The sequence below is a fragment of the Amia ocellicauda genome, chromosome 9, assembly GCF_036373705.1.
Source record: "Amia ocellicauda isolate fAmiCal2 chromosome 9, fAmiCal2.hap1, whole genome shotgun sequence".
Classification (NCBI taxonomy): Eukaryota; Metazoa; Chordata; class Actinopteri; order Amiiformes; family Amiidae; genus Amia; species Amia ocellicauda.
In genome coordinates this window covers 4,189,702-4,202,125 of record NC_089858.1, presented here as the reverse complement: position 1 = coordinate 4,202,125, position 12,424 = coordinate 4,189,702, and the positions used below count along the sequence as shown (strand labels likewise).

General features: G+C 41.5%; 1 protein-coding gene across 2 annotated transcripts in view; it reads left to right on the top strand.

Moving 5' to 3' along the window:
• Positions 1-733: 733 nt before the first annotated feature.
• Positions 734-12,424, top strand: part of dab2ipb (DAB2 interacting protein b) — a 174,496-nt gene continuing 162,805 nt past the window's right edge. Inside the window, exon 1 of one of the 2 annotated variants that reach the window (XM_066712743.1) lies at positions 734-1,141. In XM_066712743.1, coding sequence (XP_066568840.1) covers positions 1,021-1,141 — 121 coding nt within the window. In that variant the 5' untranslated portion in view covers positions 734-1,020. The remainder of the gene's footprint in view (positions 1,142-12,424) is intronic. The other variant, XM_066712742.1, reaches the window with a different exon arrangement.

The following is a 12,424-nucleotide window of genomic DNA, read 5'->3' as shown; positions in this document are numbered from 1 at the left end:
ACTGTCTGAACGCACTCAGAGACCAATCTCATATTAATCACAGAAAAGAGACTTATTTCCAAAGCTCTCCGGGGCTACAAAGGGGATCTTAAATATTAATTTGCTCAGTTATTCTTAAAGCAGAGGATACAGTTGTAGTCAAATGTATTCTTCCCCTGGGTATGAAACCATGTTACTCTGCGAGTCGTTTAATTGAATACATATTGTTTAATAAACCGTACATGTTTTGTCAATTCAGTCTTTTCGGAGGTGGTTGAGCATCTAGAGAAATCTGTGAAGATCTGTCTCACCTGTAAAGATACCTGCTGCGTTGAGACAGTATACTTTGGACATTGATTTCTACGCAACACCAGTTCAAAGTCTTATAAATCAAACCCGTCTCAATTCAAGGGAGGTTAACAGGATTTGCATTAATCCCACAATCCCACAGATAAGACTGCACTCCAGCTACAATCAGTCTAAATATCGTTCTTCTTTTTTAACTTTCTGTTTTATGGTTATCCTATATTCATGTTCACTGGCACTCAATCTTCAGCAAAACCCTTTCCAGTGTTGTTGCATCTGAACCCTGTCACTGTTGTGTAACACTTGCTTGAGCACTTCGAGTCGCATTGTTTCAAATCTCGTGCTCCACTCGCTCCCCTCCATTCAGGGCGGTAGATCCCAGCCAGGTTTTACACTCAGCCCAACTTTTACACTGCTTCTCAATGGCATGCTAGCAAGCCTCTCTCAGCTCCAAGCACAACACACTTATCTATTGGAAGGAAACTACAATACTTTTGCTCTCACTGAAGCCAATGTTTCTTTGTTTTGTCTTCCTTCTGTATTTATTGCCACTGGTAGTAGCTGCGACTCGGCCCATGCAGTTATACTATACTGATATGGGGAGAATAACTTTTCTCTAATTGAAAAAAGAAAAAGACACTGCCAATTAAAAGAAGACAGACTTGGAAACCTTTTTTTTGTGGGAGTTTCGCAAAACAGGACACCACTTGTCGATACCCAGAGCTTGGTAGCAGCATGTCAGGGACGGGCAGGAAGAGTTCTGGAAGGCCGTCTTATTACTACAGGCTCCTGGGCAGGACTCGGCTCCAGAGACAGCGCAGCCGGTCCCGCAGCAGAACCAGACCGGCCAGCAAAGGTAACGGTCACACCCCCTTCAGTACAGGACGGTCACCGTACAGCGAGGGTCCCGTTCACTCATTGTGATCATTGTGCGTTCACCTGAGAGGTTTGAATCCCAGGTGGGGGACACTGCTGATGTATCCTTGAGAAAGGCACTGTACCTAGATTGCTCCAGTAAAAAACTGTATAAATGGGTAATTGTGTGTAAAAAGTATGTGATCTATTGAAACACTTGTAAGTTGTGTGTCTTCTAAGAAATTTCTATATACTTAGACTGGGAGGTGGCAGTAAGTTGTGAAAAGTTTGTGTTTTGCAGATTTGGTGTAGACAAGTTTTTGTAGATTGGTTCGTTCTCATCTGGGATGCCCTTTTCAGATCAGGGTTCCTGGTCTCATCAGGGTTATCGATGACTGTATTACATTTCTCTGTCTTGCCAATGCCAGGGCAGTATGCAGTCAGTGAGTTCAGTTGTGGTTTAAACTCTTACCAGGAGAGGAGTTTAAAACTAGTTCTGTGGAAAGTGAATACACACAATGGATTGCGAAACTGAGAGCCGCACAATTGGATGTGAAACTGAAGTGTTCAGAGCTGTCTATAGTGCGTTTGAGATTTTGGTCAGTCGAGACACTTGACACAACAATTGTGGTTTGTGTTCGAGTCATACTATTGTTCTGAGACTCTTTTATTGACTGTCTTGCAACACGCTCCCAGCATTGTTGTCAGTTTTGTACCCTCCCTCTGTGTCCGTCCGATAGTAAACGGAGAGGAGTGGATCAGGAAATTCTGGTCTCATGCAGGCTGGCTATAGAAACCTAGCCTCTGGGTTTAAATTATGTAATTAGGCAGACATGGCTTTTCTTGTAAGCATGAGGGTAGAGCAGGGAAACTAATGGTCTGTTAAGATGATTTTGTTAAATAATTATCTGCTCACAATATTAAGGAAACTACATTTACCGCAACTAATGTGGATGAGTGGAACACATACTTTACAGCTACTTCTGCATCTGTCATCTGCTTAAATTAATTTCCCTCTTATATACAAAATAATTATGTGATGTAGAAGGATATCTATCTGATTTGAATTCCCGAAGGAGAACACAGCGCATTGTGCTCGTGTTGTTGATCTCCTGGCCATAAAGGTTGTCGCACAAGTCTCTATTATCAGGTTAAACTTCACTGAGGTCGTGCTATGAGCTCATCTGTTTGTTTAGCCGTAGGTTGTTAGCTCTGGATATTTAATGAGTCAGTTAACCGTCAATATGCAAAAACCAAAACAAACAAATGCTCTACTGTGCCGCGCTGTCCCGTATCTCCTTTACCTCAGTGAATGTGGATCACTGTAAACCTGAATCAATACATTAATTACTGTGTTGTAAATAAAGGAACTGGTCAGACTGCGTAGAATGTGTTTTCCTGTGAGACTTTTTTTTAATTGTTTTTTGTCTTAATGGAAACTTGTTGCTGAAGCTTTGTAAGTTTTTGAATTTTATTATCTTTTTAGTTTTTTTAAGTTTTGTGACACATTGTCGTTTTGCAAGACAGCAGTACTTAGTGCCCGTCTTTTGAAGGGTGGAGGACTTGTTGATCCCCATATTAACAGCACAGCAGTTTCTGTTATTTACTGACCAGATATAATTAGACCGAATTGCTGCGTTTCCAGACACACGCGTGTCACTGGGTGCCTGGGTTTCTCTCTGTAATCTCATGTTGTATATCTTCTCCCTCCCTTTACCAATACGATGCGTATTTACGCAGGTTGGTGGTAACTAATAATAGTCAACAAGAGGTGAGACTGCACAGCATAAAGGGGTGATCACACTACAGCATTATTTAAATATTTGAACCCGTTTCACTTGTTTTCCCTTTTTGCTCTGAATGTAGTTGTTTTCAATAGCTGTTTTTTATATTAAAAAAACTGCAAATAAATGCAGTAGTGTGACCTAGCATTGACCCTATTATGTGTGGAGGCCACTCTGACCTTTGAGCTGAGCCTTGACTTCCTCATAGCAACCTGAGCTGAAACACCATCTTTGTGGCCCCACGTCACAAGACTTTTACTTTCACTGTGGAAAAGCTTAAATATTGGCTGCAATAACTAGAGCACTTGAGCTATACACACACACAGGTTAGTGGAATTGAATCTCTTTAGTCTCGAGTGCAGGAGACCGAGAGATGTTCCTCAAAGTCCACTTTAAAGAGCCGCTTCTGGCTCAGTTGGGAAATGTGGAGGTGTGTTTGGGATTGCAAATAGGAAGCACTGTAGGGAGGAGGTAGCAGGGTCAGAGGCAAAGCCATGTAGTGGATGCTGACTCAACATGTCAAAGAAACAAATAATAAGCTGCTAGCCACCACACAAGGATGTTGGGTCGACGGCCTCCTCTCATTGGTAACTGTCATTATCGTGGACGTTTCATGTTTTTTGTCAAGGCGTAGGAAATCCAGTGCCATGACATCATCGCCTAGCCAGCTGCAGACCGGTATGTCACAAAGTTACATGCTAAGCCAGCTGTTGAGTGACTTAGTAGAAGCGGTCCTTTCACTTTGAACTTTAAAGCCACATCTCCTTTCTCCCATCCTTTTGAACTCCTTTGTAATTTAGTAGCTGCTGTTTTTGTTTTGTTCTTTTCTCCCTTCTTTTTTTCCACAGAGCGTGTTCTTTGAAACTTTGATCTTTCAAGATCGTTCCTGGCAGGGTTGGAGTAATGAGCTCTTCACTACAAGCGCTTCTCTCTTTTCTGAGGAAGAGTGGCATGTGCCGCAGAACATCAATACCCTGGTCCCCCCCCCGTGTTTATGAATGTGAGCACATCATTGTGTATGTGGGGTTCAGGTGTGCCGTTTTGGATGGAGTGGGTTTTGAAAACTACAATTTGAGGCTCACAGGCGTTTCTACCATGATGTGTGAGTCAAAATGAAGTGTAAAGTCAGAAGAAAATGCTTCAAGTGTCCTCAAAGTAATGTAGTCATCGATAACAATAAGTAGGCTAAGTGCACAATGCAGCCCTTCATGTTTTATCAGTTATTTTGTTTATTCATGGGCCTACTGGCTTTATAGCTGCATTAAAATATACTTGACAGGAAGCGACCACGTGGTCTAAAGCGGCAGCATCCTATTGTTGCATCACGGTCCCTTCTTTTATTGAAAGCCTATTGACTTAGTATGTGTTACTAAATGCTGATTAATTAACCTCAACACAACCCAGCAAAAGTGCATTTCCTTCAATCTTCAGCGCAGAGGCCTCTGTAATTTGATCTCCCCTCTCTGGGGGCGAAAGCCAGAGCAAGCGTGTCTATTCATTGTGCTGTGCATCAGGTTGTTGTGCAAGAGCTCATTTACATTCTTGGTAATATGGTATAGAGGTGCTATAATTACAGACAGATGCCTTCCACACGGCTGGGCCCCGGGGGCCGAGTTCTTCGGCAGCGCACTACAATGCATTACTACTCTTTTCATTACGGCTGGAGTGAACACAGCACCTTCATTTGAAATGTAGGTCCGCCGTTTTGTAATCAGTCTCTTTCAAGCTGCACTAATGCTTTGCTGGAACCGAGGTGTTAAACTCAGTGACCGGAGGAAGTGCAAGACACCTGGATTTCCAAAGCAGAGTCATATGTATTGTTAATAATTCAACAGCATAAATAAAGCAATGGTAGAGGTTTAAAAAAAGGTGTGTGGTGGGGGAGTTAAATATTAACATTACAATTATCATTATTACTATTATTGTCAAATGAAATGTGTGGCACAAGTGTTCATTGTGTTGTGTATCCATTGTGTGGCAGCGCACTGTAGTGTTGCACTTTGTGGTGCTCAGTTGGAAGAACGCTCCAATGCCGTGTGTTATTTAATATAGGACTTCAGAAATCACTTCCAATAAGGGCCTTTGTTCAGTATGGAGAGGTAAGCTGAACAGTTGTTTTTGCTTCCATTCAGTGATTTATTTGTTTGCTCCCCACTGGACGTCAAATGGGGTTCAATAACGCACTGAATACCTAATCACTTCAATTATGTATTTATTACCTTTAGAGACAGAATCCTTTTGACAGAGAAGTGACATTTGAGGTAAAAGGACAGGAATGGGGTTTGCTGGAACCCAGTCCGCAGTCGCATCCTCTGTCGCTGTAAGGGTTGCTTATTTCCTAGGGGCGTCACAGGTGGTCCCAGAAAGGGTCTCCACACCACCCCCACTGCCTCATGACAACAAGTCCCTGCGATGAGAAGCTACCATCGAGTCCTTGGTGTCCAATCGCAATCGATAAATGCCGCTCTGGTCGCCTCCTGCTTCCCCTTCGCCCTCAGTGCCTCCCCACCTCGGGGTTAATCGCTGCACCGTGGCGGTAAATAAAGGATTCGATCGATCTCTGCTGCGGCCTAATAGGCGTCGAGTGGAGGAGCCGGGAACGCGGCCGGTCTTCAGATCTGAATTGTGCGATATGAAAGTTCTTCCGAGAGGATTAAGCGCGGTCTTAGCAAAGCAAACTGCTCATAAGCCGGCCTAATACGGGCAAATACCTCTTGTGTGTCTCAGAGGCTCCCCCCAAGTGGCTGGGATAAGCAGTGTCATCATAACAGCTATGAACTGGCTAATTCTGCAGGTCTGAACACAGCAGCCCGGGGGGGAGGGGAAAACAAACAAACACATGAGTTTCACAGCAGTAAATGCTCTGAGGACGTTACCTACAAAACACGGTTGTGCATTGAGCAGGTTTGCATTTCTTTAGTAGATGGTACAGTGCAACGGTGAATGTGGGACACTTGTGTTCAATTGTAGAGAAACAGGTGTGTGATGATCCTGCTGTTTCTGGGCTTTTTACAGGGGCAGACTCTTTTATTGAAACGGCCGTATTGCCCCGTTAAAAGCCAATGTAAAACAGCTGAAAAACTTTACTACCATCTGCCTGGTCTCAGTAAAACGTTGAGTCGGTCTGTGAGTTTAAAGGGAAGTTAAGTGTCAGAGATTATAAAAGGACATAATAAGAGAGCCAAAGATCTGGGGCTCTAATGTGTGTGTTGTGATTTGTATGTCACCTTCCCACGAAGACTTGTGAATGAGATTTTTATATTGCTGTGCGGTTTTATGATCTGTTTAAAAGGTCCTGCACAAGTGTTGTTGTACAGAATGACCCATTTAAATTAGGAGGAGCAGCCTGGGCTTCCTGGCGAACCGTTCCCATGTATCACTTGTAGATGGAGGAAAGAACGCTGCCAAAGAAAACAAGAAATGTTTTGCTTTTTTCTTCTTCTTCAGGAAGCGTAACAGAGGTTACAGAGTGGAAACTGGAAATTAGGAAATCACACTGCAAAGTTAGGACTTCTGTCATGTGTTTTTGATTTTAAGCTGCCGTGTGGTTGGTCAACACTACTTTTTTAGAAGAAGAGATGAAAGATACAATAAAAAGGTTCGGAACATATTTAGATCTTGTATTAAGTTATTCATACTGCTTGCTGAATTACAAATTGCTTTTTTTGTCGGTTTTGTTTTTATGCTCAACCTTGGTAGACGTTTTAATTTGTAGTCTTTGTTGCTGATCTTGTGCCCACCAGAAGCCCCCCGTGCCTTCGCCGATTCCCCCACCAACACTGAAAAGCAACGAGAGAGAGCCAAGTGCTTTTGGATCTGACACAATGATTGTCATGCATTGCGGGCCGTGTTTGGCTGCTCAGCGCAGATGGGTTTGTGGGAGCTGACGGGGAAATATTAGGAGACAGGTGTACGGGCATTTGGAAAATGAGACTTTATTACAAAGAAAAGAAGATTGACTGATTGTGAGTTGCACCTGATCCACTCTGATTCTTTCACCCCTTTCCACTTGAAAATAGTCCTCCTGGAGGGATACCAGGTGGTGGGTGTATAAATGGTCAAGCAGAAGGTTAAATATCGGTTTCAAATCCAATATAGCCTTCTGAAGTCAACAGATTGACTTCAGAGGTTATTCATCTCCTTTCACCCCAGGGCACAGCTTAATATCGGAGCTCAAGCCAAGCAATCAACAGGAAAGTGCTTTGTAACCAAAAGGTGCCATTTTGAATACAAGGTGTTTTTTTTTTTAAATTCCAATCCTGGATGTAAAACGTGCATTATTGTGGCTCTTGGAATATGGCCAGCGCTGTAGCTTGCATAATGAAATATGCTGTTTTTATCAAGGATGTTCGAAATGGGTATCCGCTAGTTTTAGATGAAAGTAGCGTTCTGGCTGCTGATGAGGTTCAGCCACTCTCAGTCCAATTAAAGTCTCTGTGTTTGCTAATGTAGCAGGTATGTGTGGCTGGGATCGTGATGTGAGGGCACAGCTGCTGTCTCAAAGTCACAGTCCTGATGGAAATGATGTGGCTCTGAAGCGGTTGGCATCTCTTTCCACGCCGCGGTCCAATTGAGCGTGATGCAGGTTTCTAGTGAATCAGCTGGAGATGAAGGCAGGAATCGGTGTTAAATAAAGAGAGGTACAGGAGAAGCCCTTCCAATTTCCTGTTGAAATAGTTTTGCTTTCAAGAAATCAGATGGACGATTATATGTACTTTCCATTGCAATTGATCTAAAGCTGTGTAAATTAATTGAAAAATGCCGGAGTAATAACAGATGATGCACTGGAGCGTTTTAACAACAGCAGTGAAATGTGTATTTCAGCTTCAGAATCATTTCTGGCACTTCATGTTTTTTTTTTTTAAATGGCAAATTAATATTTGTATTGATCATGTGTTATGATCAAACTCTATACTAGGTACAGCTGTGGTACATTCATGATAACAGGACATATTTGTATGCATTACTTGTTGTGTGTATAACAATAGATTAGTCATCTTTATTTTTCCATAATCTTCAATCGTTTGCTCTTTTATTGTTTGATAAGTGTTGCTCAGATTCTGCCTAGGTCAAAACCTGGTGGGTAACGTGATTTTTTTATGTGTATATACATATATAATCAAATGATATGCTGACAGTAGGCAGGTAGTGTATACCTATGAATTTGAGGTGGTTGGCATTCAAATCACACAATTGTGATGCACTGAGCCTATTGAAAAGAACTCAGAATGGTTTTGTAGGCAGCATTTATATTTCTATTCAAGTCTTTTTTCCAGATGATCCAGTGCTGAAATAAAATGGAGCGAAAGTGTGATGTTTAGCAACTTCCTGAGTAACCAAGCTTGACAAGTACCTTTATATAAGGAACCCCTGTTCATTGTCTCAGCTCTGCCGTGATGCTCTGTTTGCAGGCTAAAATCACGTTACCTATGAAATAAGTGGGTTAAAAGAAGAGTACTCCTTGAAAAAACAACGCTCATATATATATAAATCAATAAAAGTTGAGCTCCAGATCTTAGTCCATCAAGTGTATGCCACATAATTGTAGTTCTAATAAGAAAGTAGAGTGTTTTTGTATATATTGCTCTTTTTGTTTTGTCTAGGAAATACAGTGCAGTTGACCTTTCATGCTGGATGAAAATCCCCACTAATAAGAGATAAGCCAACAACAGGTTCCTTGAAAAGGTTTAACGCTCAATGGACGATACTCCAGAGGAAGGTGCTTGTGTGACAGAAGAGTTCCTGCTCTGCCCGTATTACAATTATTTGCAAATCAGTTGTAGAGAGCCCTGATAAGGAGTATTCATTATTCAGTGTCCAAGAGGTTGTCTCTGCGGCCGACTCAGTGCTAGTTCAGAGACAGGCGCTTTCTATTTGGTTAGAAGAATGTGTTTGTGCTGGTCAAATATGCCAGGTTAAGAGTTCAGGAATACTTCACACGTCGACTAATGAAGCCACTGCGTGTTGGTGGTCAGTCATTGGATTACAACGGTCTGAAACATCAATAACATCATTATTAGGTTTCCTGGCTGACTGTTGTGTTGTCTTTGAAATGGAGGCTGTGTTCATGGGTTCCATCCTGCGTAAATAACGAACACGTGAATAAGCAAATCATAGTTTGGACTGCAAAAATATCCTCTCACGCACATGTATGAATGTTTTATTAGTATTGATTTCATTGATTTGCCATCACTACTTTTTGTACTCACTCGGTAATGCAGGGAATGGGAAGAAATGGCATCTTCCTTAAATTAATGAAAATCTAGATGATGCACTCCCTTGTCAATGTGAAAATAAATAAATAAAGTAATCAAATGGAGTTTGTCACATGTTTATTTTTGTGCCCCAACATTTGTGAGGGAGGTGTGTGTGTGTATGATACAAGACCCCTTCACTAGTCTGTGGGCCAGACCAAATCAAAACCTTGACCTCCACACGCAAATCACCAATGAAGAAGTTGTACCCAATCGTGTTTTGATTCATAAATATTATATAGTGGCTTCTAACAACAGTGGCTTCTAACTCAGGTACGTCAAAGTTTAGATGTGCCCTTCCTTTGAGTTGTGATTTCACGCCAGCTCCAAGAAAACATTTCCCAGCCCTCTGTCCGCAGGGAGTCGTGCGCAGTCATTCTACAGTATATTGTGTAAATAGTGAGTTCCCCCCATTGTCTCAGCTCTGACCCCGTAGAAACGGTTGTCTGTAGTGAGAAGGGAAACGAGAAACAAACAGAGAGGAAAAAAAACAAAACAGCACAGTGGAGAAAATCCCGTCTCTGCTGAATCTGCAGATTTGTGCGGTGACTTAAGTAATTAGGAGAGGCGTTTGAGAAAACATGGGTATGTGCAGATAATTATGTTACACAATCCTCCCATATGTGTGCTTTGTTTTTTCACGTGAGAGTGGCTGGGTCTTGGCTGGTGTTTGTGAGAGCCCTGACCCACTGAGAAGACGGGTCACCAGGCCGGCTCCCAGCTGTGCTGATCATATCCATATTCAGACAACTACGGCCCAGTGCCGCTCAGAAAATGAGTACTGCGGGCTTCGGACACCTGTTCTTTTAATGGAGTATTACGAGGGTCGATATCTGGCAACAGTTATTCATTTATATATATCATAGTGGTGTGTGTGTATATATACACAGTATAGATGCATTGGGATAGTAACTATACAAATACTAATTGCCATACCTTGTTGATAAAATAATCCAATACTGCAGATCAGTAATTTAATCAGATTTTTGGGATACTTATTAAAAAAGAAAACAGGGGAAAAAACAAAACAGATATTGAGTTAGAGAAGTAAAACGATGGATAAATACATCTTCCATATATAATGTACAATCATTTTTCTGATTTTCATATAAAAGTGTTGCAACTTGATGATTGAAGCCTTTCCACCATGAATCCAGAAAGACATAAAAATCACGAGACTCCCACCCAGTGAACAGACTCTTTGGGAAATAGTCTGCACACACATGCACACACCATTTGTTCTTAATGAATTTGTCATTTTCACATTCATTTATCTTGTTTGAATTTGCTCGTATTGATATATTTGGGCTTATCTGCCATTTTGATTATCATTAATCTTTTTCATGCAGTGAATATTTCTGTATTCTTTTAAAAGTGAAATTGTCCCCGCAGATGGTGTACAGGAGCAAAATGCTGCCACACGCTGCTACTGCTGCTACTGTTACATTTATATATTTTTTGCTGAAAAATAAATCCTTAATATCAGACAATCTAAATGAGGAAAAAAAAAAAGACAACGTGTTCGAACAAAAGGGAGAAAAGGCATCTCTGATCTCTCCCGCTTCCAGTGGTGATGCACATATTTTTAAGACAATATTAACTCCCCATCCCCAGGCAGACTAACAACTGCTTTCATTTACTGTGGCTGAGTTTTTATATTACTTAATGTAACTGTGTCTTTCACAAACGTAGAAATAGAGCAACCAATTTGTAATTAGGGAAAATGCTTAAAAAACCCACCTGTAGGCTACATCAGACGTGTTTCCTGATCATTTCCTGCCTCCTGGTAAATTTCATACAACTGCTATACAGAATGACTGAATGACCAATAGTGGACTATAATTCAATGGGCCATAACTTGTCATCTTGCACCCAGTTAGTTGACAACGAATTTAGATAACTTCTTAATAATAATAAATAATGATGTTGATGATGATAAAAAGGTTCTGTTTTTGACATGATTCTCCTCTTTTAAAATACACAAACCTGGGCCTTCCTGAGATGAAAGCGGCCTGCATTTACACCTGTTGACACAACAGTGATGAATCATGAGCTCGTCAGCGTGGATTCGTATCGGTAAAAATAAGTTGCAGAGAACTACAATTGAATATGGTAATTGTAGTTGAATATATAATCTTAAAAATGTAAGTCAGTGTCTGTCTTTCTACAATCTCTCCATCGCGGTCTACAATCGAGAGTCCAGGCCTAGAATAGAAATGCACATCTAGGGCAAGTCTGTGTCTGGTGTTCGACTGAGCTGGTTCTCAGTGCATTGTCCTAACCATATTTCTGAAACGCCAATAATCCAGAAATATTCCATAAAAGCATTTAAAGGTGCTGAAGGTCTGGTTATTAAGTGATAAAGCGGGAAGAAATCTCAGAAGTCTGTGCTGGGTTTTCAGACTGCCTTGCTCACACTTGGCTCCATGACAAGGCTTCTGAAACGCCAGCCTCCCAGCACTATATTTGGGTTGCAGAATACCTCAGAAACCTCAAATTGGCAAGGCTACTCCATAATTGGGAACCAGTTCTGTCCATGTTTCATCTGCATGTGTCTCGCTAGAATAGCCGAGAGAGTTTCAGGAGATATTAGTGCGCAGCAAGTGACCTCCATGGAGTTGTGAAAGATGGCTGTGGCAGGAGGTAGATGTAAACACAAATAGTTTATATTTTGGAGAAGACGACCCTGCCTGGACCCATTTACTGCATTTGCCAGCCGCGTGGCATTTTCTTATCACACACAGCATCTTTGCAACAATGAGAAACAAACCTGCCACTGCAAATAAGGTGTCCTGTCTGACCCCAGCGATGCACAGAAAGAGAAGTTTGGGACTTTGTTTACTCAGGAAGAGCAGCGTCTTATCTTTACTCTGGTCGTAGAAAGTAAAGTTAATTCCCGATCCAGAGGCTGTTAAAAGCTGCACTATAATTGTACTCCAGCAGTTTTGTGTTGAGACCTACTTGCATCTGTCTTTAAGCAGTGCTCTCGTAAAGGGTATAATTGGCATTACTCTCTGCACATTTCACAATAATGAGAACTGTGCAAGACTGCGAGATCTGTTGATGCGAGCTCCAGGCAATTTTAGTTTTTTTTAAAAAGGGGGATAGAAAACAAACAGAAAAAACAAACATGGTTTGATCGACACGATACAGCATTTATATTCCAGCAGAGAGCGCTTTTTGAAAGCACGTCAAGTATTCAAGACACAAATAGGGTTTGTAACTTTAAAAAAAAAGGGAAAGCTA